This window comes from Aulonocara sp. 'chitande type north' Nkhata Bay, linkage group LG10 (genome assembly GCF_057382095.1).
Source record: "Aulonocara sp. 'chitande type north' Nkhata Bay isolate Kocher_YH1m ecotype deep benthic linkage group LG10, A_spYH_male_GT1.1, whole genome shotgun sequence".
In the NCBI taxonomy this organism is placed as follows: Eukaryota; Metazoa; Chordata; class Actinopteri; order Cichliformes; family Cichlidae; genus Aulonocara; species Aulonocara sp. 'chitande type north' Nkhata Bay.
Genome location: NC_141353.1, coordinates 15480074 through 15508014, shown reverse-complemented (window position 1 = coordinate 15508014; position 27941 = coordinate 15480074). Strand labels below are relative to the sequence as shown.

The window sequence follows — 27941 nt, the reverse complement described above, 5'->3', positions numbered from 1 at the left end:
ATGATACCCTTGTAGGAGATATTTGTGGCAACTTACAACCCAGTCAGATAAAAATTTCTGGCTTCTCAATTTCAAAAATACTTGAATGTCACTGTTGCATTAATAATTCATGAGGAAGCCAAATAAAGCTAATATTCATATTAAACCTTTTGGTGTAATGATGCGAGTGTGACAATTGTTTTAATGAAACTGGGATGTGCTTCCGACTAAATCTGTCACAGTTAGACCCTGTTGCATATTAACACACATCTATGGGCCTCCATCACACAGACGCGCACATTTGAAGGTAGTGCCATTGCGCTCTTTGTGCAGAGATCATGGCTCCCAGTTTTTGAACTTTTTGATTAGTTGTGCATCCATTTAAAACTTGACTGTCCTGAAACGACTCACAATCTTATTCATGAATCACTTGCTCTTTCTCACATATTAAGTGTACGCAAAGCTTTATTTTTATACTACATTTCATTCCAAGCAGGAGCACAATGCACTGCACAAAGCACAAGCTCCTTCAGAGTGTGTATCACCAAACTATAAAGATGCTGTAAAACGAAAATGTACGTAAGAACGATGAAAACCAAAAGTCAGTACAAGGAGTAAGGTGAAAAAAGTGAAGTAATAATTATGATCGTTTGTTGTCCAGTTAGAGTAATAAAATCCTTCAAGGGTGAAGTCCACAAACAGTCAGAAATAAAGTAAAATGTTAAAGCCAAACAGCATGGATAAGCAGGACAGGTTTTAGTTTAGGTTTAACATTGATGATTTATTAGGTTTTTACAGTCTGCATTAGCCAGCATCAGATGCATTCAGTGGCCAATTCATTAGTTACCAGGTTGGACCCCTTACACCTTCGTGACTGACTTGAACGCGTGGCATAGATGCAGAGTGGCACAGATTTGTTGAACAGCAGTTTCTAAAATACTCAGACCAGCCCATCTGGCAGCAACAACCTTACCACATTCAAAGTCACTTACATCACCTTCTGCTCACTTTGAACTTCAGCAGGTTCTCTGGACCACGTCTACATACCTAAATGCATAAAGATGCCATCATTACACTGGATGATTACATATTTGCATTAACGAGCAGTTGAATAGAGGTGTGGGAAAAATCCAATCCATCTGACAAGAACAGCCATGCAACATTCAAAGTCACTCGAATCACTTTTCTTCCTCATTCTGATGCTTGTTTTGAACTCCAGCAGGTTGTCTTGACTATGTCTAGATGCTTAAATACAGACATTTAATTGGCTGACTAGATACCTCATGAAGACATGTGCCTAATGAAATTGCCAGTGTTTGTATATGTATAGTATTCGTCTAAGTTGGATTGGCCATGTGTGCTACCTACTGACTGCGACTCCACCAGAGGTTTACCTGGATCATTCTCATAGGTGCAGTTAGACATGAACACACACTTTATGCTAAATAGCTGGCAAATCAAAGAACATTTATTGTCCAATCTGACTGCGTTAGACATTTGCTCTCTACGTGTCTAGTAAAGTTCAGTTCATGCGTGAAAATGGCTCTAAACAACAAGGCAAAATCAATGATTGTAAAAGATTTGTTGAAATGTCATCAGTGCCGGATGTATGTCGTAAATGTCATCCACTGTGATGTCGAGACTTCAGTACTATTAAATACAGAAGGTGTGACTTGCTGCCAAAGAAATGTAATTATTTTTTTCAGGAGGTAATCTATATCTTGTAAAAAGTATTAGATTACTTTTTTAAAAGTAACACTATATGCTTTTTTTTTAAAGTCCCATTTATGTAACTGCACTTTGTCTGTGTACTTGTAGCTCATTCTCTCATTTGCCTTCAAGTCACACTTCTCTTTGAATGGTTTTTGTCAAATCCAGATGAGTCCTCACAGATTCGGTGCATCTTCATCACAGAAAACATTTTGTTCACAGACACATGTGCTGCCAAAGTCCACGGTATTTATTTTTTTTTGGGATTAGAAGGGAAATTCTTCTTTCCAGCGTCTCAAACCTGGCTCTCGGTGCTCTGCTGCACTGTAATTCATTCACACCACAATTCTGCCTCACTCAACACATCATTTTTAAAGATTTACATATTTACATAACCGAATTTCTGAGCCTCAAGTTCAGCAAATCTGCTAAATTCTGCCCCGAGTATGTTAATTTCTTGCTTGTTTCCCGCTCTTGGGAACATAGTGATGGTGAACATTTTGCTGTTGACTCAGAAGTCAAACATTAAAGCATTTTTCTGTTGCATTTGGCTGCCCAACAAATGTAGATTTCTGTGCAGTTTTTTTTTACTTCACTCATATTTGCGATATCCCCTCTTTATTCTTGTGTTTTAGGCTATAAATGTGTTTGAAAGGTGAAAGCTTTGTCTGTCTCGATGCTGTTTGCAGAAGTGTGCTTTGTTTGACAAGTGAGACTTGTATTCCCACTGGCTGTGCTGGAGCTCAGTGGGAGGAATGATTTAACAACCCAGATTCAAATTCGGGCTGGATTAAAATCCACAGTGGGCCAGATCTGTCCCACGGGCCTCTGACAGGTGCAGAAGGCCAACAAAAGATTGTAACATTATTATGATGAATAGGATTTTTAATGTGACCAATTATATAAATATATAAATACCCCAGTGAAAGTCTTTATAGGTGAAGTAAATCTACTCTGTGCTCACAAGTTATCTGGGTCAATCTGACAGCCCTTTGTTCTCTCTGCTCTCAGTGGGAGGAAGTAAGCGGTTTAGATGAGGAGAACAACAGCGTAAGGATCAATCAGATTTGCCAAACGGACAGTTCGTCCAGCCACTGGCTGCGCAGTGGCTACATCCAGCGACGGGGAGCGTCTCAGGTGTACGTGGAACTGCGATTCACCATGATGGAGTGCTCTTCCAGGAGCACACACCACCGTAGCTGTAAGGAGACCTTCAACCTCTACTACTATGAGGCAGACTCCAACGAAGCCACTGCTACGAACCCACCCTGGATGGAGAACCCCTACATCAAGGTACCCATTACATTACATTATAAAAAAATAATGCAGGTTTCTTTTCTGTTGGCTAGTCTGATAAATATTATAGGAGCTAATTCGTTGTTTAATTGTTTGAGAAAATCAATTGAATTGAATTCTCGTGGTATTGCCACTCGGCTTCTAAGACTGTTGTATTATTATGTCTTGCTCAGCAGGAACATTTTTATATTTGACAGCGTAATAAACTGCAGGGCTTATCTTGATTATCGATCAGTCTGCCTATTATTTCCACAATTAATCGATTGATTCCACTGTGGTGGCTCTAATTTGCTTTGCTTTACCCAAAAGTATAAACAAGTGATGTATATCAAGAAAAATAGGGTAAAAACTGCCTGAAATGGTCGTGTCTGAAATTGTACTCTTAAAAAAAAAAAAGAAGAAGCAAATCATTGGGAAAAAAAAGTTCTGTCGCAATGAGGGAACTCGAAGCTCCAAATCTGAAGGTTGCCAAGCAGTGAGGACCTGAGAAAAATAAGTTATTGAATAGCTGTGTGTATTGCTACCAGTGAAAGTCTGTTGCATTGAATTTGATGACTCACAAATACCCTCATAAACTGGATAAAAAAAGCTGTGCATGATGTCCAAGTCATTGTTGGGAAAAAAACTTAAATGATGAAACCATTAACAATAAGTATTCTTGCCTTTCACTTTTGCAGAATTATTTATAATCTCACCATGTTCTTGTTTTCGCTGACAAACAACTGTTTTTGAAGCCTCATAAGGCGCATGTGTGTACAGCATGCAGTACTGTGAAAAAGTACCAACTCTCACTTCTTCTTTATATAGGATATATGAAGCATATAGGGTAAATGGTGTGGCGATTGACTGAAATGTCTGCAAACAAACATGGTATATAAACAGAGTTTGTCTGAATAGCTTGAAACTCAATATTTGGTGTGACCATCTTCATTCTTCAACACAGCCTGAACTCTCTTAGACAAGCTTGCCTGCAAGTTCTCTAAATGTCTGCAAGAATAGTTTTCCAGGCCTCTCGAAGGACATTCAAAACTCTTCTTCAGATGTTGGCTGCCTTTTTTTCCCCATTTTCTGTAAAAATGATCCAAAACTTGCTTCATTAGTGTTGAGATCGGTGCTCTGGTGAGACCAATCCATGACTGATAGTGTTCCACTGTGTGTGTGTGTGTTTTTCATTCAAGTATGATTTTACTGCATTGCCAGTGTTTTTGGAATCACTGTCGTGCTGAAAAATGAAGCCGATGCCAAGCAGATTATAGCTGCATTGTGCATCATAATCTGATGGTACTTTTCTGTGTTCATGATTCCATCAATTTTGACAAGATCTCCACTGGCAAACTATGACAGATCCTCCATCGTGTTTGACAGATGGCTGTCGACACTCAGTGCTGTAGCTCTATCCTGAACTTCTCTGCACATATTGATAAAGGTTTAAACCAAAAATGTCAAAATCTCGATCCATCACTCTGTAAGTCCAGTTATTGTGTAATTTAGCATACCGCAACATTTTCTTGCCACTTCCGTTTCTTAAGAATGGCCTTTCTGATGAGGCTTCACTTGGCCAGATGCATCTGCCAGGTCCTGTGTCAGGTCTTTGCTGGACTTTTTGCTATTTCTTAAGGACATGAATATCATATAGTGCCCATCTGTTTGGTTTTTAGGTCTGCGACTTATTCTTGTGTCCTCCACATGCCATTTTTTCTCATTTGTCTTTTAGGACACACTGCACTCCAAGTTATGCCAAGTTTTTTGGTTTACAGCTCTTTGTGAATCACCTTGTTGGTGCAAAAATAATACTTTATGCCTGTTAAACTGTTATTTTTTTATTCCTTTGTTAGTGTGAAGTAGCTTTAAAACACTTATCTGAAAATGTCTAGGTATTAGGACTGGACTAAAATGAGTAAAAAAGCAGACATGTCCAAAGAAAAACTTTAAAAGACCTTCTTCAGACCACTTTAAAAAGTTACAAGAAAGTCTGGCTCCTTGGAAGCAGGCTCAAGTCTTTTGCACAGTACTGTACACGTTTGTGACGGATTTCTTTCCCCCTCAGTGTGCAGCTTTTCATACAGATTCAAAACAAGTTTGCAGATACCAAGATTTCCTTTAAATGTCAGTTTCACAACATCGTCAATGTTCGGGGACTTTTTTAATGTTCCAATCATGTTCTCGCCTGTTGGGAGCAAGCACTGCTTTAAAACCCACCTTGTCAGTGCATTCAATCTGTTTCACAGCCTGAATCTTTTCGTAATGTTTATCTTCTGGGTTTCATTTTCCAAACACATAGCTTAGGAATGCAGCGCAGTCAATCTAATTGTCAAACCTTAGTTGTTGGCCGTGTCCTTGAACACAACACCAAACAGTGGCGTCAAAATAGTCCCTGCTTCTCAACTTCATTACCACCTAATAATGTAACTTTGACAGAAAAATAAAAGTGATGAAATGTTCGCCGTGATGAATTGCCTTCCTCTCCAGCAAGTTTCTCGTCCCTGCAAGTTGAGGTTCAAAGCACACTGTAATAAATGGGAAACAATGGCTGCCAGAAAGGCAGTGAATCAATGTAAAAATCACAGTGGTATGCTTTGTAAAATTTTCAGTAATATGAAGCATATGTAATTTCTAATTAATGGGCTAAACATGCAAAACTATCAGTTTGATCTTTTTCATGGCTGAACAGGAATGCAGGCGTGCAGGAATCTGGATATTACATAAGGTCTTTTCTCTTTCTCCCTGTCTTAGGTGGACACAGTGGCTGCAGACTTTCTACTAAGGAAGGACGGGGAGAAGAAATTGAACGTGAAGACCTTGAGACTCGGCCCTCTTAATAAGAGAGGCTTTTACTTGGCCTTTCAGGCTCAGGGTGCCTGCATGGCTCTGCTGTCTGTCAGGGTCTTCTTCAAGAAGTGTCCTCCCCTGGTCAGTGCTCTTTCCTCTTTCCCTGAGACTATACCGCGTACTCTTGTGCAAGAGGCACAGGGTGTGTGTGTGGAGCACGCAGCTCAGCAAGGTCCCCGTCCTCGGCCGCCTAAGCTCTTCTGCGGGGAGGATGGCCAGTGGGTGGGCCAGCCAACAACCTCATGTGCATGCGTACCAGGATTTGAACCAGCTGAGGGGTACACGAGATGCACAGGTAACGAAGGAGGCAAGGTTAAGCCAAATAAAACTGACATGCGTGCATGTATGCATATAGACTACACCCATATAGGCAACAGGGCAGGCAGACTAAACAAGAACACAATGGTAAGGCGAGGGTGGCGGGGAGTTCACTGAGGGTTGAAGTGTTTGAGAGGAAATGAGAGACCGAGGAAGTTAATGAGGCAGGGGAATGGCTGTGACACAGAGGGGACAGAAAGAGAGGTCAGGTGGAGCAGCACTTATCTCTGAAAGGAAGAGCAGGGTCAAAGGCTTACTGCTGCGACAACTCCTGGCTCAGCCGAGATAGGAGCGCAGGAGGACTGCAGAGGTGAGGGGCGAGAGGGAGGGGAGGTGGTGCTCGGGGTAAAGATCATAACACTTTGAGAACATCAAAGCAAAGCAGACAAAAAAAGAAGGAAGAAGCAGGATGATTCTCTCAGGAGCCGTGCAGCAGCTCTGCCTAATGAGTCCAATTAACAAGCCTCGCGCATGGACTACCCCCTCACACGCGCACAGACTCGCCGCATCGCAGCGACACAGATAAATGGCGAGCACTAAAAACACAGAAACAAAAGGAGAAATGCCACATTTTCCCAGGGAAACGCCTGGTTTCATCTGTCTGTGTTTGAAGGTAGGCTGTAGTTTGATCTCCGTGGGCGGTATAATGATTTTTCATAACAAAAAAATAATTTCCGACATTTTGCTCCTGGTGAGGTGGCATTTTCCAGCGTTCTGTCACAGAAGAGAGTTGCAAGGCAAAACATTCACAAGGCCATAAAGGGAAATTGCCTCGCAGAAAAGACCGGACAGTTAATTTGCTTGGGAGGCTGGTCATTTCGGAAAAATGAAATCGACGCCAGGGTTTAAAATTAAAATTCATTTTGCTGTAATTTGCCAGAGACTATACATATATTTTCTGGGGCAAACACGAGCATTTAAATATAAAAGTTATGAATGCTGTCAAGTTGATTTAGTGTTTCATCTAAGTATGGTTAGAATATTTAAACCAGGTCTCTGAAATGAACTATAAGACCATAAATACTGCTCTGGGGGAGGGGTATATTTCCCCTCATGTGGCAGTATTGCTTTATTATTGTTAGACAAGTACATCATTATAAAGGTTAAAAACTAAATAGGTTAGAACTAGCCCCTAATCTACTCCAAACAAGATTCATTTCTATTTCAAAAGCTTTGTTTCGTTCAGGAAAAAATGCCAGAACCAGAATACTGACTTATCTTAATGTGAACTGCTGCAAGTGCTAAACAATCTTACAGCTGAATTCACTGAAAGGTTGCACAGTAATCGATAGCGACGGCTCCTGTAAATCACAGTGTTATTTGTGTCATCTTGTGGGAGCTCGAAAGCACCGAGGTTACAGCCGCCTCTTCACATGTGGCAAATTCCTTGCGGTAAATGTCAGTCAGGAACGATCAGCGAGAGCGTTGACCCTGTGAAATGTGTCAGTTTTTCGCTGCAGCGATGCTCCCGCTCGGTGTGAAAGTTTCTTGTTGTATTTCTCTCGCTCAGCAGCTGCGTATCAGCCGCCCAGACTGAACGCAGAAAGTAAACACGTTTGCTGCCATTGTGTGCGGTATTAGCAGGGTGACGGCTTATTACACATTCACATGTTAGAACAAGCGTTGGATCGGGCTTTGCTGGTGAGCAGAAGCTGAGGTGTGCACGGTTTCAGACCATGTAGTGACTGCAGCTAATGACTGTTGTCATTCTTAATTTCTACGTGTATTTATTTTCTTTGATCGATTGATTGTTTAGTCTGAAACGTCAGACGTGGTGATGTTTACTGCGATATGAAGCGAAGAAATACAGGAGTGGTGTTGTAGATTTGGTCAAAATTGTGCTTAATTGTTTTTCCATCGCTCGACTAATTGATTGTTCAGCCAATCCTTTCAGCATGAGTTCAGACTCCATTCACGGTGTCCTTACATCTTACCGCGGTGCTGGTTTGGGCCTTACAAAAGGAGACCTGGAACAATGTTTGAATCAATAAGCAATGACAGTTTTTTCATAAGGACCGCCACATGTCTGGTCTCATTATCCAGATATGGCCAGGTAAATTCAATGATAAGCAGCATGTCAGTCACAGGCAGTTTTTTTTTTCCTCCACTAAATTGACTATTAGTGTCATTCTCATTACTGTGATTGTCTCAGTTTATAGCCCTCATTACATGCTTCTGTCTGTCAATCTGCAACCATCTGGCACCTAAGCACTCCGAAATAAAGGATTTATTTGCAAATTGAGTTTGACCCAGGCCTATACAGGACACAGTGAAGGCGTTATGCAATGTACTGTTGTATTTAATGCTAATGTGCCTTTATTTGTTCTCACATCTTGTCCTCTTCAGCGTGTCCTGTGGGCCAGTTTAAGTCAGGCATAGAGGGACAGTGCAGAGGCTGCCCAGGATTCAGCCAAGCCACCAACAGGGGGGCGTCAATGTGTGAATGTCGCCCTGGGTACCTACGTGCCGAATCAGACACTCCTGACACACCGTGCACTAGTAAGTAAAACAGTGCTTAATCCACATGCAAATATGGAGGTGCTAAGCAATACTCTTTACTGTCTCCTCCTCTCTTTTTTTGTCTTCCTCTGACACCTCTGATGCTACTTCTTTTTTTCCCTCCGGTGTCATTTAGCCAGGGTCCGCTGAGCTGCTTTGTGGCTTTTGTCTCACGGCTGGGCATTGAGATGCATGTCCTTTGTGACAGGTTGTTGGTGAGGGTGGGAGGGTAGGGCTTTCTGTCCAAAGTGAAGTAGGCATTGATGGTCTCAAGTGACACATCCATGCGGATTGAGGAATTTCAATTCAGGCTCATTTTGGGTGTGTGTGAATGGGAAGGGGGGTCTTTAATTAGGTGCGCTCTTTCGGAAGGGCCACAAAGCTGATGTGAAACAATGTGACACTGTGACTGTGGCTGTTACCCCTGCAGGTGTGATATAAATACCAACTGGAATTCACACCCACCAATTTTATTTTTTACTGATAACTTTAATTACAAAGACTTATCTGAGCAGTTCGGCACGTAACGTTATTTTCAATTTGTATGCAAAGTTTTAAACCAGCCGAGCCACCTGAAATTCACGCCAGACCTTTTCCCTCCTGAAAATAGGTATACGTTTTTACATTTTTGCGACAGGCGTGGTGGTTTTTAATTAAGCGCATTGTGATTGCCAGGACTTAAAAATGCGTCACCTCCAAAAATCCCCTGTTGCCAAATGCTGAATTCAGAATTCATGCTCGCCCAGATTGAGCGTGATGTTACTCCACTCGGGTTTCCAATGAGAACACCATTAGCACTTAAGTTAGCTGCAGGCTCAGTGACAAAGCTCTCTCTCCTTGGCAGGAACAGAAACTCATTCACAGTGCCTGAGTGGTCTTGCTGTTTAGTTATGCTTGGCTTGAGGCAATAGCTATCTTCTTACAATTTTCAGGCGGTGATCATTATCATCCAGTTTTAGACAAACGTAATTGCACCAGTTAAATCCAGCAGCACATATGCTCCCGCTGTGACGCAAAGCCACTGCAAGAGCATTGTTCTGCTTCGTGAGTACATGTGCGGGCTGAGTAAAATGGCTTCAGCTTATATCAGAAATCATAAAGAAACAATATGTGTGGGTCATGGAAAAGTAAAACAGTGGCAAAATGGCACAGCGGAGATCAACACAGAACTTTCATATATTGTAATTTCACCGAGGCAACTTTCCACAGGGGAAAAAACATGAAGTACGATTCAATATTTTTTCCCATATAACTTGATAATATGTGAAGAACAGCTACTGGTGCTCCCTGAAGGTACTTTATCATAGCAAAAACAAAAAAATCATAACAGGTGATGCTGCTATATTGATATTGTTTAAATGGTCTTAAGAGGTTTAGAAAATGCTCCCTTTGGGATCAGGAAAAGGCCAGATTGAACGGAATAGTTTGACATTTTTGCGATATTTGAGTTTGATCGGATTAATGTGTAATTCTGTCATGTATACATGATGCTCCAGTTCTGAAAGAGAGTCATGTTCGGTGGGTTATGAAATCCCGAACATGCAACATGCAGGTCTGACCAACCATGAATCCTGCTTTTATGGTTAAGTCAAGCTAAGTGGATGCTGCCTGCAGCAAGAGATTTACTCATAATCAAATTTAACAACATCATTTGTTGTATTTTGTTTTAGTGTATATTACCTATAAGTAAAAACATTATAGGTAAGCACATACATGAAAGTTTCATCAATTTTCTCATTCAGCTCTTTTTTTTTTTAAGCAGATTGGTTCGCATACAGGAACTTGGATGACTGCCAGTTTGCAGTATTTTTTAAATGTGGAAAAAGCGTGCTATTTTAACTATTTCTCTCACTGTAGGAACTCCCTCGGCCCCTCGCGGCATAATCCGTAAGGTCAACTTCACCACAGTCACTCTGGATTGGAATGAGCCGCTGGACAGCGGCGGCAGAAACGACCTGAGCTACGCCGTCAGGTGCTCTCTGTGCAGGTCACCAAAGGAAGCGTGCCTCCCCTGCGGAGATGGCGTCAGTTACCGGCCTGCGAAGGACGGCCTGCTGGGTCACAGGGTAGAGGTGTGGGGCCTGCTGCCACACACAACGTATACGTTCACTATTCAGGCACTTAACGGGGTGTCTCAGCTCAGCGAGAAGGAGCCTGCCAGCGAAAGTGTCAATATCACTACAAGCCATGACGGTAAGAGCTGCAGGAGGATGGGTGGAAAGGTATAAATAGTCCGAATTTCACTGTATTTATAATTCAGCTGCCATCTGTGCAGTGCCGCCACTGGTGTCTGTGATTCGGAAGAGCGACTCCACAGAGAGCAGTCTGACTCTACACTGGTCGGCCCCGACTCAGCCACACTACACCATCCTGCAGTATGAGCTGCGCTACTGTGAGAAGGTAAGAGCTCCCTGACGACATCCCCGAACTTTCCCTTCAGATAGATGATCTATTTTTTTTTTAACAGGCTCATGAGAAGAAAGCACTCTCAGTGCAGATGTAGTTAAAGGGTCACGGCACGCGGCTTAGACCATGTGGATCTGTGAAGAAGCTCTCTAAATTGTGCAGTATACACTTTAACAATTAAGATATTAGTAACATATTTGTAATGTTTTTTTTTATTATTATCTGATGTAATTGAAGTTAGTGTTCAGTTCAGGACAGTTTGACTAATTAACTAGCTTGACATCATCATCTGTTCTTCTTTCACTATTGCCTTGGACTCATTCTTTTTTTGCTTTTAGAAGGAGCAGCGTAGCGAAGATCAGTGCCACTCCATACAGAGTAACAGAAACCAGGCTGTACTGACAGACCTCCGCCGGGCTAGTCAGTATGAAGTGCAGGTCCGGGCGCGTACCCAGGCCGGCTACGGCAGTTTTAGTCCACCAACCATTTTCCGCACGCTGCCCGATGGTAAGAAGAGGTCTTGTTTTCTCTTGAAGAGGAGCCACACACACATTACTCTTTTTTCTTATTTAAAAAAGTAATTTCCAGTGGGGGTGTGACAGTCATTTATCCCTGCATAATCAATCTCTGCACAGTTTCTTTTATGAATTTATCATCTGCATCTTTGTTGACTCTCTTTAATAACCTAAATTCCTGCCCCCCACCCCCACCTTTCTTTACTACCTATGTAAACCTCCTGTCATGGCTTCTGTCGTTGTGTTGCTCTAACTCTCTCACTTTCTGTCTGCTATTTTCTCGTCTCTCTCTTTTGTTTGCCGTCTCTCCCAGGACGTGACTCTGGCTCCGAGTTCTTGGTACCTGGCATCTTTATCGCTGTCGGGATGCTGCTGCTTGTCACTTTCGTCTTTGTGGCCGCCTACTGCATACGGTGAGAACGGGAGGAAGGGAAATAGGCACAGGAAAACAAGATAGATTTGCAAGTGAAAGAAGCTCGCGGAATAACAGGAAATGGAGCGAAAAGGATAGAAATCAAAAACCAATAACAAACGTGACCCCAATTTTACAGTTTTGCACTGCTTTGTTCTTTTGTTTATACAAATCATATCTTATCAACGGTGGTTTTGCACTCTGTTACCCACACCTTTTCTTTTTTTTTCTTCCCCCTCTGTGAAGCAGTTCAGACACAAAGCAAGGCTCATGATTTCTTTTGCTTACACAGCTAAAAGCTATCCTGCTCATTAGAACATTTTCCTTAGGCTTCATTGTTTGAGTAAATAATGTCGGATGGCATCACGGGGAAAAAGAGAGGGAGAAGGTGCGTGCATTTGTGTGTGAGAAGGATGACGATAGAGGTAGAGGGCAGGGAAAGACAGGATGCAGGCGTCCCAACCCTGTTTCCACAGGACAGAACAATAGCTGTGACCTTGTGACACACACACACACACACACACACACACACACACACACACACACACACACACACACACACACACACACACACACACACACACAAACCAGTGAGTGAGGCCCAGATCTGCCACTAACTGAGGGTGGTGCATTATTGCTATTTTAGGCTTCTGAGGTGGAAGAGAGAAATGGAGGAAGGCAGCGATCCAGTAGCTACAGGGTTGTTACTCCAGCAGAATTATAATGGAGCCGCTTGCGTCAAAGAGCAGAACCATATGGGTTGTCTCAGGTATTCAGCACCACCACAAGTCACTGTGTATTGCGTGTTTACAGCACGGACAAAACTGTCCACAACAAGGCGGTGTTGGCTTCTCAAACCATAACAGTTATGATGTATTTTTAAGAGTGCATGTGGCTGAAGTGACCTCTGACCCGTGATAGCTCTGTTATGTGCTGTGCTGTTCTTATTGCATCTGAACAGTTGGTTGATGTGCATTACATTGGGTTGATAAAGCATTAGGAACACTTGTCCAAAAAAAAGTGAAATAAAACATCAATTCCTCAGATAAGTGCGCTGCAATCCTAATCTTGTTTCATTTATACTGATCTCTTTGTACCTGCAGCCGGCACAGCCGAATAAAGGATCCGGAGCTGAGTGACAAAAACAGCCAGTACCTCATTGGCCAAGGTAACACATCAAGGACATGCACGCTGAACCACAGCTCTGATTTACAATTCATTCACGTCGGGGAAATCATTTTTAATGTGACCGGTCTCTCTGTCGCTCATGGTTCTGTAACATTCCTGCTCCCACGCTTCTGTTTGTCTCCCCTCTCAAAGGGGTCAAGGTTTATATCGACCCTTTCACCTACGAAGACCCTAATGAGGCAGTGAGAGAATTTGCCAAGGAAATCGATGTTTCCTTTGTCAAGATTGAGGAGGTCATTGGTGCTGGTAAGCCCATCAGTATGCTTTTCCTGTGATTAATAAATCTGTAAACTTTGCCCTGGTCCACTCTTTCTGAGGACTTGCAGACTGCACAGGTTGCGTTTTGTTGTGATGTGTTGTTTTTATTTTTAGCATATTGTTCTCTCTCAAAATAACCTTATTAAAAAATACCTAATTACTAAATTAAATAGATTCAGTGACATTTAAAACCATTGCCCTGTTTCTTCTTTATCACTCAAAATTCAATTTGGCTGCAGAAAAAACACAATTAACTGATAAATATGTTCCCGATATTGGTGGCCCTCATTCAAACCAAAGGGCACTGCTAACTGCGAGCAAGCGTTGCGTTTGTTAAATGTAACAGTTGTCTTCATAATGAGGTAAACTCATGCTGGGGAGGAAAAAACGGCCATAATAGTGTGTTTACGTGTCTGTGTGCTGCAGGCGAGTTTGGGGAGGTGTGTCGAGGACGGCTGAAGATACCAGGAAAAAAGGAAAACTACGTTGCAATTAAAACTCTAAAGGGTGGCTACACCGACAAACAGAGACGGGACTTCCTGTCTGAGGCGTCCATCATGGGACAGTTCCAGCACCCCAACATTATCCATCTGGAGGGAATCATTACAGCCAGCTGTCCAGTCATGATCCTGACAGAGTATATGGAGAACGGCGCTCTGGACTCTTTTCTACGGGTCAGTATGAGTCGGACAAACCAACGCCAAAGCACGCTTCTCTCAAAACACTGAAACACACCGTAGTGCCGCTCATTCTCAGACTGAACTGGTTCTGTCCTCTCCGTAGCTGAACGACAGCCAGTTCACACCCATCCAGCTGGTTGGTATGCTGCGTGGCATTGCTTCTGGCATGAAGTACCTGGCAGAGATGAGCTACGTCCACCGAGACCTGGCTGCCCGCAACATCCTGATCAACAGCAACCTGGTGTGCAAGGTGTCTGACTTTGGCTTGTCACGCTTCCTTCAGGAGAACTCCTCTGACCCGACCTACACCAGCTCTCTGGTGAGACAACAGCCATCCTCAGTTAATGCTTAAGGAGAAAAGCCTGTCATTCATTTCATACAAAGTAGTCTAGTAGGATGGAAACCATAGAAATGATCCCAATGTGTTAATTTTAATCTCTAGCACAGACATCAGGACACTGATTATCAACAATAGTGGTTATCAGTGTGATTTCTGCACTACAATTAGTTGTCAGTTAGATTTTTAAGATTTAAATAAATGCATAAATGAATAGCAGAGTTTTATTTATCCACATGCTTTTCATCTCTTGAAATATTATGTTGATCGTAAAACATTTTTAACTTTAACTTAGGATTTTACCTACCTTCAGTTTCCTCCCCAGCTCCCTGCTGGACCATGTTTACGTGAAGTTTCTGCATCACTCACTGTTTACCTTTCTGTGTAGGGAGGTAAGATCCCAATCCGCTGGACAGCACCGGAGGCAATAGCCTTCAGAAAGTTTACCTCAGCCTCAGATGTGTGGAGCTACGGCATCGTCATGTGGGAGGTCATGTCTTTTGGAGAAAGACCGTACTGGGACATGAGCAACCAGGATGTAAGTTGAAGCAAGAAAAGCCTTGCTGGGCTGTTTTTTAGATTTTTGGAAGGACTTTTCAGGTTTTGTTAGCCGAGTTTTTCCAGTCATTTCAAAACACTTGGAACTAGGTGATCAGTGAAGTGTTTAAATCTTGACTGTGACCATTAGACTCATGTTTAATGGTTGCTTCCGTCAGGTGATCAATGCCATAGAGCAGGACTACCGCCTGCCCCCGCCACCTGACTGCCCCACCCACCTGCACCAACTGATGTTGGACTGCTGGCAGAAGGACCGGTCGGCGCGCCCTCGCTTTGCGGAGCTCGTTAGCGCTTTGGACAAACTCATCCGCAATCCTGCGTCGCTGAAAATAGTGGCTCAAGAAGGAGCAGGGTGAGAGTGCTGATGTGTTTTTACAGTTGGATCAGTGAGGTTTTGGACCACCACGGTGGATTTTAAACCTAAACAAACAAAATGCGATTAAAGTGAAGCTTTTAATTCAAGATGTTTAACAAAAGTATTGCATTAATTGTTCAGGAATTTCCTGTTTTTATGTAGTCCGCGAAAAATGTCACACAGCAAAAATCAAGAATGTCTTCACAATGTCTTATTCTTAGTGTCCATTTAAAGCCCTGACAGTGACAGGGCAGGCATTAGCCTCCTGCTGCCCAATCTTGTGCACCACCTCGGTGTCCTGCTGTGACCTGTCAGTCACTTGCTGTTCCCATTTCCCTGTCTCAACATTCTGCCTGTCGGCTAGTTATATACAGCTGAGGACACTCCACCTCTGACAAATCCCATTGTTTGTCCCTGTCAGTCACTCAGTTCGACTTGTCACCTGGAATGTTGCTGCAGGACATGTATAAGCTTCTCACTGAGGTTTTGGTGACGGTGAATGTAAGTTATTCCTTTGTTTCTGGATCCTGTCCCCTAGGCCGTCCTACCCCCTGCTGGACCAGCGCGCACCTTTAGCTCTCCCGCCGTGTGCTTCGGTGGGGGATTGGCTTAGGGCCATCAAGATGGAGCGTTACGAAGACAGTTTCCTTCAGGCTGGCTTCAACTCAGTGGACCAGCTGGCCCCAATCACCACACAGTTAGTTCATATTCCCATTTTTTTTTCCTGCTCACTTATTTTATCCAAGTAAAAATTTGTTTAGGAAAATTTGTCTCTAATTAGTTTTTTTTTTTTTTTTTTTTTAATTCTGTAGGGATCTGCTGCACATGGGTGTGACTTTGGCTGGGCATCAGAGGAAAATCCTTTCCAGCATCCAGACAATGACCTTTCAAAACAAGAGCACTGCAACTGTGACCTTCTAGCTGACCTGCCTCTTATTCTGGACATGACACCAGCACACAGGTGCTGCCAAGTACTGAGAGCACTCTGGATCCTCTTTCTGTGAGCCACTTTGAACACGGACTCGTAAAAGGGATTGGCGACTTTATTCGTGACCAGAAAAAATAGGGAGAAAAAACTATGGTGTGAACTGTTGTGCAGAGATTGGCAGGTCTCTGCCACACAGAGGGACCAGGTGATGAAGCTGTGCGGACTGACTGCTTCTTTATTTTTTTGTTCTTTTGTTTGTTTTTTGCAGTTTGTGCTTTTACATCCACCCAAGATTTGGACTCAGTACATGTGGTGAGCAAAGAGGAACAGCGGACCAGAGTTTACACAGTTCTGTATTGTCATGTCATTACAAAAAAACAAAACAAAAAAACCCAAACTGGTTTGTTGTCCCAAAATGTCACTTTGATCTTTCACCAAAGGAGACAAAAAAGACGAGAAGAAATGCCAAGATTTTTAGTTTTCGTATTGTTGTAATTATGAATGGGAGCCGCTCTCGATGCCGACTACGTTACTTCAGAGACACCTTTCACATCAAAACGTGAACATTTTAATGTGAGATTTTACATTTTGTTGTTCTTTCTCCCCCATTTGATTTCAGTATTACCTCCTCTTTACTCAGGTGTGATGTGTAATGCAGACTTTGGAGAGCGCTGTACTTGCTCTAATCAGACTCCTGATCTTCCTCAAGTCTGGCTCTCACTTTGCCAGCTCAGCAACATGTGAGAAGAAAGGCACAGAGACATATCAGCACTTTTGTCATTTCAGAGTGAATCGTAATCTTCAGTAACTCCACGTGTTTCTCGTGGAGTGTGGTTGGTTATTTCTAACGCTGGTCTTTCTGCTGGCAGCTCAGTTTTATTATAGTCGAGCTGAACAAAGACCAAGTGGACTGAGAGACCACGAAAACTGTAGAATTGGTTTTCTTTATAGATAATAGCCAAGGACGCAGTCTGGCCTCAAACTTGTTTTTTCTTGATTATAACGGATACATTTTTAATTATCTTATTCTGTATTCTCCATTTTCCAGTGCCATTCATTTGTCTTTGTGAACTAAAATGCCATTTTTATAAAGCAGAAGCCTTTCACGAGTGATTCAGTTCTGTCTCATTTGAATGCACCTTAAAGGGTAACTGAGTAAAATGTGTCTGCCTTTGCTCTGAAGCGATGCAAAAAGAGGTTCCTAACAAAAAGCACGAAACACAATACATGACCTTAAATTAACACTCTAGCTTGTAGCCACTTTGGTTGGTTTCACCGGCAGTTTCGCTCTGCAAAACTAGTGATTCTCAGAGCTGTTGTCTTATTAGCAGGGCAGCACCTCTCACTTTGCCGGATGTAATGTCAGTAAAACATTTCTGCACTTGCACTAAAACGATTCCCTAAAATTTTGGAAGAGGAAACAAAGCACGGCTACCAACTGAGCCAGTCTGCTCAACGCAGTGTTTTTGCGTTTCTCAGAAAACTGCCTCTCATACAAATATACAGTTAGCAGCTCGCTGTATCTGTTGCTTTCACTCATGACCTGCTCACAATACTTACTGTTTGCAAACGCAGAAGAGTTGAACTTCCAGCAGAAAGTGCCTGTGCTCCAGGAGCGTATCTTTGCATACTTTGTCCATATGAAGGCAAACAAATCTCTTGGCACATACAAGTTTGCACTTTTCAATCTTATCCAGGACCTGCCAGGATTTGCTGACTGATTGTTGTGCACTACCTACAGCTGGAGGCAAGGACATATGATGGAACAAAGCCTGGACTCTATGGATACATGGGTGCCTCCCCTGTAAGATATCCTCTGCCACCACAATGTAGCAACATTAACAAGTAGTCCAAAGGCTTTGCTCAGTTTGTCTTCAGTGGGTGTAAAATAAATGTCACATCACTCATATACCATCAAATACTCCGTTCACTAAATATTTGTAGAATATCTGTTTACAAGCAGTTTAAGTTACTTCCATGCTACTTTAGCTAACACACTGATGTCGCTAACATAGTATCTACAGCACTGAAAACTCTATGGGTAAAGATTCCTTATCAGGCTAAACCCGGAAACGTTGGCTGATATCATTTGGAGTGTAATGCAGAATGATTTCATGCAGTCTGGTCTGTCCATTACGCGGCTTGTAACCATAAACGTCTGCGTTTTGCTTCAAAGGCGTGTCTTTACTGACAATATTCTGGCATTAAAAAGCATGAAAAGACCATTTTTACTTATTTAGATGATATTGTGGTGTCTGCTGAAAATTCTGGGTTAAAATGTTTTTTTCCTTTTCTCCAGTGCTACAAAATAAAATTGAACATGGGAAAGGATGCTAATAGGCAGTGGTCAGCTCACCGGATTGAGTGGGTAACCCATATGCTGAAAGGCTGATGGGGAGGTCAGGGTTTAGGCCTGCACTGAGGCCATTTACTTAATGTCTTCCCCCTGGTCTTTTTAAAAATCTGTCTCTTCACTGTCTTGGTAAAATAAAGGGTTAAAAAAAAGACCCAGAATGTGGAAACTGGATGCACAGCTAGCAGTAAGATCTGCAAATTGCTTTCTACTTTTCCCCCACAGCTCCGCAGAAACAGCTTGAAGTCATCAGTATCTTGTGAAATAAACATTTAACTGACTGGAGTTCAAAATGTTGAAATATTGCTCAAAGATGTTGCAAATGTTGAAGGATGAGACCAGAATTTTTGACATTTATGTGTATTTTACCCTAGATAGCAGTGCTTCAGGATACACCTGGGCTACTAAAACATACAGAAATGGCTCAGGTGCACTGAATCGCTTCTTCTAAACTTTTTAGGGTTGAGAGAGTTTTTAAAGTCCCAGAGTGCATAACAGTCATTTGAAATATGCAACGCAAACCTGAAATGTGATGCTGGTTATGACCTTACACTTACCCAGTGACAAACAGCAGACCAACACGTTCCTTTGTAGGCTTCATACTGAAGATCTCAATAATGGCAACTCTGAATAAGGGATAATGTTTATCCACCGTGTATATAGGTAAATATGAATATTTACCATCATTTCTCAGCTGTTTAACATGTCAGAAGGGCTTTGTAGATAGCCACGCTCATTTTTCACTGCAAGCGAAGCATGGAAACGGTTTAAATAAAAGGATGTCGTAGGAGGTCCATATCTGACCTGAAGTGATAACCCACATGGTTTACCTGTCTCCGGTCGTAAGGCAGGCTGTCCCAGTGACCCTGTTCGCTCCCGTCCCAGATTCAAAGAAAAAATGAGCACGCAACAAAGCAGCTACACTTTTGTCAAAAGGCGCACTGATGCTTCTGGATGTCTTTGAGCTTTTTTATTCCAGTGCTACTCAATGTGAACTAAATAAATGTTTCTTGGTTGTCTCGTTTTAATCTTTGGTTAAATAATGTGTTGCCTAAGATCATGTAAGTAAAATGTCTAATAGGATTTTTCTTTGTCTCCTTTGTGTCAGCCCTCCTCATCTATCCAGTTGGCCCGTTTTTAATAATGAGATGGAAACAAGAGAACGCAAGGACTCAAATGAGTCCCCAGCTTTGCTTTCTCGCAGCTTTTCCTCTTGCTTTCTGTTCCTCCAGAGAGCCTTTACCCCTGAGGGCTCAAAGCTTGTCCTCTTCTATGTTTCCTTTCCTGGTCCTCAGCCCTTTTAATCATGAAGAGATGTTCTTTTCTTCTCCTGTGCCTTGGGCTGAGAACAGCTTATGGCACAGCATAAGCTTAAACTCTCACACACACTTTTCTCCCCCTTCTTCTTCTTCTCCCATCTCCAAAGCTACAATAAACAAGCTAAGCTGCCAGGGCTTCCAAAAGCATTTAGGCTCATTGATTAATGTGCTTTGATTATCTCTGTGTTACTGACTCATTCCTCTTGTTCTATTGTTCTGGTGTGGACCACAAAGTATAGACCTGCGCAAGTACAGATTTTTTATTTTTTATTTTTTAAAGAAAAAGATGAGTAACTGTTGACTGTTGTTATGGTTTATTTTCAGCCCCACGGTGCATTTTGGTTTGCATGAATCCCAGTGTTGGGAGTGATTCAGTGCTTGAAAGAGAGAGATAAGCATTCATGTGGTTTCTACTTCTGTCAGTGCTTTGAGTGACCCCTGACCCTGCTGCATAGTACAAATCCAGCCTCAGCTTTGTCTGTGTATCTGAATGGCCATTCATTAGGGCTGCTGTCGGGCACTGAGTAGACCAGGCCGAGCAAGTTTTTAGCATTTGGTGGATTGTGTCATTCCCCTCGCATTCCTGCGTGCATTTGAGTGTGGAGAACGTGTGTGTGCGTGCATGGTCGCAGTGGGTGGGGGGCTACCCAGAGGGACAGGTACATGTGGATTTAAAGGAAAGGGGGAAGGGAGGTGATTTGAAATGGTTTCACCCTGTCTGGAGGAGTAAAACTCTCAGAAAATCTGAGAGTACACACATTAAATGTGTATTGGGAACGGTTTAGTCCAGCTAAGTGCACTCCCACAACACTGCAGGACTCAGAAAACTGATTTTTTTTAAAATCTACATCAAATTTAAAACAGTTGAGTCTGAAATGTTCTGGGTTTGAGCTTCTGAAAAAAACACGTTATACCCATATTTGAATGATTATCCTATCTCACAGAAATCTCGGATAAATAAGTTTGCTTTGAGCAAACCCCCCCCCAAGTATCCCTCATGAAAGCCCCAGAGCTGCTTTATCATTCCACCCTTCAGTTTTTGGAAACCGCTGTCTAATTTCATTTTCCATTAGTCTTCGTTTTCGATCTGCAGCATTGGTTTGATTTTTCCACAACAGCACTTATCTGAAGATGGAAGTTTAGGCTGGAGATTGTCACTCCTATGCCGCTCTCCCTCCGCTTCAGCTGCCAGATTTCCTCCCCGAGATGACTCCCAGACAGTTTGCTCAAAATGGCCCAATATTTCTGAGCAAATCCACCGAGCAGCCAGCTAAGATTATTTTTCACCTGTGTACGCATTGTGATTTCGGAGGCACATTGCTCGGCAGAGCGCTTCCACTCTGTTTCGTATTAAATCTGATCACTGGAAAAGTTGTCACTCCTCGCTGCTCTACAGCATTTCTGTTGACTTTGCAGGAGATTGTGCCAGGCCATTGCCGTAAATAAGAATTTGTTCTTTGCTGACCCACCTGATCAAATAAAAGTTGTTGGAATTTAATTATACTTTCATGCTGCAGTACAGTTTTATGTGGAATTAGTCTAGTATTTTTAATCATGTAGTTAATCCACTTAATCAATGTAAACTTTTAGACCACAATCCCCTGCTGTCTCCTCAGTACTGATGTAGAGGAGTATTCAAATATTGTTATATTAGCTACTGTCAGGCTGTTGCTTTCACAGTTAAATCGTTTGGGTTTATTTAAATGTATTTAAATGTACTGAATAACTAAGATGAACTAATAACTGAGATTATTTCCCACAATCATCTCTAGGGTTTACAGAGAATGGCTCTAAAAGACAAAAATATCCAGTGAGCAACAGTTCTCTGGGCAAAAATACCTTGTTGATACCAAAGGTCTGAGGAAAATGACCAGACCGCTTCAAGCTGAAAGGAAGGCAGCAATAACTCAAAGAACGACTCGTTACAGCCGAGGTATGCAGAAGAACATTTGGAATGTGCAACACACTGAACCCCGAAGCAGACGAGGTACCACGGCAGGAAACCACACTGTTAGTTATAAACAGACAACTAAGGGACAAGATTTAAAAAATGTATGTGTTTTAATTTCTGCTGCCATATTCAGATGATGGGATCCATGCTGCCTTGTATCAGCAGTTCAGACTGGTGGTCTAATGGTGTGGAGGGGTAGTTTCTTGGCACACCTTGGGTCCCTCAGTGCCACAGCCTAACTGCGTGTTGTTAGTGGCCATGTCCACCCCTTCATGACCACAGGGTACCCATCCTCTGATGACTGCTTCCAGCAGGATAATGCTCCACATCACAAAACTGAAATCATCTCAAAGAGGTTTCTTGACCGTGACAGTGAGTTCGGTGTACTCGAATGGCCCAAACAACAGTAGGGGTGGGTGATGTACCCACAAAATTTTATCAAGATATTTCAAAAAACATTTGTAATAATGATGTTTGTGACAATATAGAAAAAATACTGAAGGAACTTTTTATGGATGCTTGCACCTTTCAGGCAGCAGCATTTGTACGTGTAAGTAAATAAAGGGCGTTTTTCCATCCATGTTTTCCAATGAGCCACTGTCTCTGATGACAGACTGAAGTGTGAATCCATTGAAATAAGGCGCAGCCAGCACAGCATACGATGGTACAAGTCACGCTTAAGTAAAAAGGTAGCCTAGGCAGCGTTTTCCCTGGAAATTTAACACTTTAGTTTAACAATAACTAGACAAACTTAAGCTTGTAACTCGTCAGGAGCTGCACCATACTGTCACAGATAATAACGCAGAAATATATTTTCTACCTGAAATGTGTTATCTTGGGTTGAGGTTTTTTTTAACCAGCTGCATACAGCCCTGCTTTTCCACCATGTAACTCCATCAGTAATTTCCATCCACCGTTTGCTCTTCCTGTCATATGGAGCGCAGCTTGTGATGCTTGGTCGAGCCATTTGATTACTTTTGGGTCACACATCACCAGCTGCTAGTATCTCATCCTTTGCAACCTGGTTGTACTCGACAGTGTTTTTGCCTCAAGCGGTGAAACGACTTTGTTGCTTCGACCTTTAGCGAGAACAGGGTTCTGACTGTGCTTTGTTGGAGGTTGTTGAAGTCGCTCCCTCTTTAGGTACTAAAATGCCATCAGAGACTGACACCTGTGTTTTACTGCCAAGCATTAATGTAAACCCATGGTGTTGCTATAGCAATGATATCACGATATAGTACTTTTATGCCACAGAGGAATTTATACCGGTATTATTATGGACCATGTGATATGGCAACAACAGTCTGGGATAGTAAGCTGTTGGGAAGTGGTGTAGTAAATATTTGTGCATGAGGAATATTTCCAGCACCTTTATGAAAAATTAAGACAGTTCTGAACTCAAGAGGGAGTACAACCTGGTACTAGCAAGGTGTACCCAGTAACATGGTTGGTGAGTATATCTTAGCTAAACCTACAGATGGATCGTTTACTTATAAAGAACGAATATTCAAGCGGTTAAATAGGGTTAGGATGCAGTTCAAACAACCCTTTATTTGTTTTAAGATTTTAAAATGGCTAGGTGTTTCTTTATATCCAGCTGTTTTATATTTTAATATTTGCTACTAGCTATACATTTAGCTAACCGATGCATCTTTGTAAGTAAGGGTTGTTTCTTTTCTTTTTTTTTTTTGAGAGTTTAACACTTTGATTTTCATTTTTTAAATAATTTCTAGCTATATTGGATATATCAACATCTATCTATCCATTACTGTATATTAGGGCTGCCACAAACGATTATTTTGATAGTCGACTAGTCACCGATTATTTTTGCGATTAGTCGACTAATCAGATCATCATCCATTGGACGTACAGCTTATTGCACCAGCAGCATCTGGTCTTATATAACTATCATTAGCTTACAGCTTGAAGTGTTTGTGCTAACTAAAAATAAAGACAAGATGGTAGTTTATTAATTTTTAATGAAATTTGCAGATTGTTTCGGTGAAGTTTAATAAACTCCTTGCTTTCTAAAATATAACAGGACACCGGAGTATATTCTCCAGCGTCTCACACTTCTGATAATCAGCTGTCTGCTTGACAGTTTTAGCTGTGCAAAAACTATAACTTTAATCTCAGCCAAACCGATTTACTCAGGAACAAATAAAATACTAAAGAAAGCCAAACAATAACATTTTTAAGTTATCTAAGTGACTTATATATATGTTTAACCTGACTAGCGAAAGACGGCGGTGGGTTTGAAAACGATTTGCCGGGAGTCCGGTGTTGGCTCTAGTTAGCCTTGCCCCCGCCTAGCTAACGAGCTAGTGGGTAACAGACGTCTCCGAAAACGTCAGAGCGCTTTTGAAAATATGTGGTGTCTTGATAAACTGAGCAGATATTTGAGGTTTACACAGCTACATTCTCGCCTGAAAATATGTTAAACGTTTATTTTGTGACCCAGAAAGAATAATAAGAGTAAAGTTAAAACTAACTAGCTGCCGCCATTGTTGACAACTGCGCTATGAATTCTGGGACACAGCTTCTTCTTCTTCGGGGTTTAACGGCAGCTGGCATCCTTGTACATGCAGTGCTGCCATCTTCTGTTTCAGTCCGTTATTACACTCTTAAATCCTACTACTCATTCCTGCGTCCTTTGTGATCTTACAAAGCTTCAAACGATGCGTCGACTATTAAATTAGTCGTCGACGATTTTAATAGTCGACATAATCGTGACTAGTCGACTAATCGTGGCAGCCCTACTGTATATTTACCTAACACTGGATAAACATTTATGTTACCTAGACTATTAGGTAACAGTTAGCTGTAGGTTTAGCTAGCTTTTTCTACCTTTTGTTGTTCTAGGTTTTTTTTTCAGGTACTTTTATAAGCTGTTTTTATTCCTTTTTGCACAACTTTTAATTATCTAAGTTCTTTATAACATTTCTGCTCAAAGCTATGAAAGCTTGTGTCAACCACTGGGAACCCCCCCCCAAAAAAAGACTTTATAGTATAAATAGTTATATATAGTTTAGTGATACTGATATATAGCTATGTACTTCTCAACCACACTTCACAGAAGAGACCACATTTGATGGAGGTGTTAGTGTGATGAAGAATGCGAATATGGGTTTCATCACCTTCAGGGTGAGTGAATGGCTCCTCCAAAGGTGTTTGCTGGTTCTTGCTCTGTCAGCTTTCAGCAGCCATCCATCTCCCCCATGGCACCCTTTTGTTTTCCACTCAGCTAAGATGTGCCTCTTGCCTTCTGTGAGGAAATGAAAGTCGTGTGACCTTCCCACTTCTTATCGTCTTCATGTGAATCACTCTATATTCTAAAACTCAAGCCACATGCGTCAAGGACCACTATGTTAAGCGGAGGGAAATAAAACTCGTGGGGCTTCATGTGGCAAAAAGGATTCTGCGTATGTGTCTGAAGTGAGGGAAAGTTCAAAAAAAGGCCATGATAGGAGATGGCAAACATCTCATGTGAAAGCTGTTTCTGATCAGTGAGATTGATTACCCTTTGTGAACTCAGATTGATGGCTTTACTCTTCAGTCTTGCGCTTAACCTCTCCTATAGGTCTCACCTTTAAGTCCTAACTCATCATAACTCCTCCACACTTCTGAACCCACTGGTATGAATCTTTACCCTGAGCTGAAATGTGTATGCACCCACAGTCACCTTGTCACTAACAAAGAACACACAGACTTCATAGCGACCACCGGGAATTTTTGAGGTTTGAGTCAATCAGACAAAGTTTGTAGAACTTTGAGGATTTAGAGAAACTACCAAACAACAGCAATTTAAAACATGCACAAGGTTATTTTTTACCACGCCTCAAAAGGGCTTCTAGTTTTGTCTGTTTTCTATCTTTTTCATAATTACAGTAAGGTTTGGCCTTTATATTTGTATTGTGGCCATAGATGTTTACCCTAACTGAATGTTTATCCTTCTTCTTCTACATTTAAATCACAGTTTGCCGAGCAATTGCCTGAATGAGCTGTTTTCATAAATGTCTACAAAGCAAATGAGCAGTAAACACAGAATATTCCAGTAAACAATGACACACATCTGCACTGAGAGCACATTTTTGTTTTCAAAAGCAAAGGTAAAGCCTTCTTCAGTCTTTTTATTTTTTTATTTTTTGGAGGAGTTGCATGAATGCGTATCCCCTCACAGCAGGTCTAAGGATTAAAGCACCCCCTCCTGATCCCCTGTGGCCCTCCTCCCTGAACCTACACCCACTCCTTTAGCCTGCTTTGGAACGACAGCCTGTCAGAACTATTGATTATACTGCAAAAACATGACCACTCACGTTTAGTACTGACCCCATGAGCACATTTGTGGGGGGACGGGGTGTGCTCAAATTGTGACAATATGGAGGGTAGTAAAGTGTATGTATGCGTGTGTTTGTGTGTGTGTGCCCACTTAGAAATCTGAGCATGGAGCATATGGTTATGATTTAACCAGCATCTGGATGCAATACAACAAGGTTTACAATACAAAGCATAAACTGTGTGCGTTTGAGGGAAAGGGTGTAGTATTGAAAGTAATCAGATTACAGAAATGAGGAAACTAACCTTGGGCTTATACCATCACCCATCAACCAAAATCGTACCCAGAATGGAAGAAATAACCGTGAACACACACTCGCTCTCTCAGATCTGTATTACTGTGTTTTGAGCGCCCTCTAGTGTGCAAAAACTTGGTTTATTCGATTTTTATTCTAATGCTGAGAGGAAAATAATTCATGCTTTAAATTCTCGTTTATTTACGAATCACGCGTTCAACCCTGATCATTCGGTAAACATGAAAGCATGAAATGCGTCCTGACTCTGCTTATCAGATAAGGGTTGAAGCTGCTGTCTGTGCAGGTTTGGGCTGAGCCTCGCAGACAGTGTCTCAGCATATTCTGACCCAATATCACTCCTACTCTTTACAATCGGAAAATCTGATTGTAAACACGGCGTGCAGTCTGCGCCACTGTCTCGGCTGGCAACGTCACGCAGAGGCGGAGAGAGGACTGGTCATTAGCAGTGATCTGAAGTCATGATAAATACATTCTGATTCCGAATCTGTTCTGTGGTCGTCCATCCGGACAGATTTGTTATTCTCGAGTTTTAAAGGTTGGGCGTTCAACAGCTTATCACAAAGAAAGAGGAGCAGCTCTCCTGCAAGGTAACTTTGAGGCAGGCTCATCATTACTCACCCGCGCTGCTTTGTCGCCGCCTGGTGGCCATGGCGGACTCTGACACCCTAAAGGAAAAGCAGAGTCATGTTTCAGTGGGTCGAGCTTAGGCCTGAGAGGATGCAGAGGAGGCGCCTGCTCTCTCAAAACGAAGTCCTCCTCTCACATCGGTGTATTGTGCAACTATCGCCTCTGTAAACATAGTTTCTGATAGGATTTGAACTATTTTTCGAGTAGGTCGAATGTGTACTTGTCTTTAAACAATAATGGTCCTTTGCTCTCTCTTCCCCCCCACCTAGGCTACACTACATTATGCACTGCGTTAAAGCAAACAAAAGAAAACAAAGACCACAGAAAAAACAACAGCAGTAAGAGCCACACCTACATAAATAACACACATGACCACACCTCAATGCCTGGCAGTACAACAAAAAGAAAACCACACAAGACAAAAAAGCTATACCAATGAGTCCTGCGGCAATAAACTTTTAGTTTAAGAAGTAGAAAAAGAAAAAAATGCATTTAGAGAATCGTGTGCTTTTTAAGCACTGAGAACAATTATTTGAGATACAGGGTTCAGTAAAGACAGAGCGTTAGTGCCTCTGAATCAGCATGCGCTTACGTTTAAGAGACGCAGCCCTCTTGGAGTTGTAGTAATTATGATAGAAGTGATGGATGAAGTCATGCACTGTTGTTATAGCGCAGGGAGGTGGTCAGGGTGGAGGAACGGGTCAGCAAAACGCTGGACACAAATACACGAGAGAGCCGTGTTCATTGTTTCCATCTGGCAGCGGAGACGATGAGCCTTTAATTGTAACCACCATGTTTCCCTAGCTTTAAACATGCTCTTCTTTTTAGGCA

General features: G+C 42.1%; 1 protein-coding gene across 2 annotated transcripts in view; it reads left to right on the top strand.

Moving 5' to 3' along the window:
- ephb4a (eph receptor B4a) overlaps positions 1-16597 on the top strand; it is a 42674-nt gene extending 26077 nt beyond the window's left edge. The window contains exons 3-18 of one of the 2 annotated variants that reach the window (XM_086308558.1): positions 2701-2982; positions 5719-6109; positions 8479-8631; positions 10489-10824; positions 10907-11031; positions 11376-11544; positions 11866-11965; positions 12611-12733; positions 13068-13132; positions 13285-13398; positions 13837-14084; positions 14194-14409; positions 14816-14965; positions 15144-15337; positions 15879-16037; positions 16153-16597. In XM_086308558.1, coding sequence (XP_086164684.1) covers positions 2701-2982; positions 5719-6109; positions 8479-8631; positions 10489-10824; positions 10907-11031; positions 11376-11544; positions 11866-11965; positions 12611-12733; positions 13068-13132; positions 13285-13398; positions 13837-14084; positions 14194-14409; positions 14816-14965; positions 15144-15337; positions 15879-16037; positions 16153-16261 — 2934 coding nt within the window. In that variant the 3' untranslated portion in view covers positions 16262-16597. The remainder of the gene's footprint in view (positions 1-2700; positions 2983-5718; positions 6110-8478; positions 8632-10488; positions 10825-10906; positions 11032-11375; positions 11545-11865; positions 11966-12610; positions 12734-13067; positions 13133-13284; positions 13399-13836; positions 14085-14193; positions 14410-14815; positions 14966-15143; positions 15338-15878; positions 16038-16152) is intronic. The other variant, XM_086308559.1, reaches the window with a different exon arrangement.
- The last annotated feature ends 11344 nt before the right edge of the window (positions 16598-27941 follow it).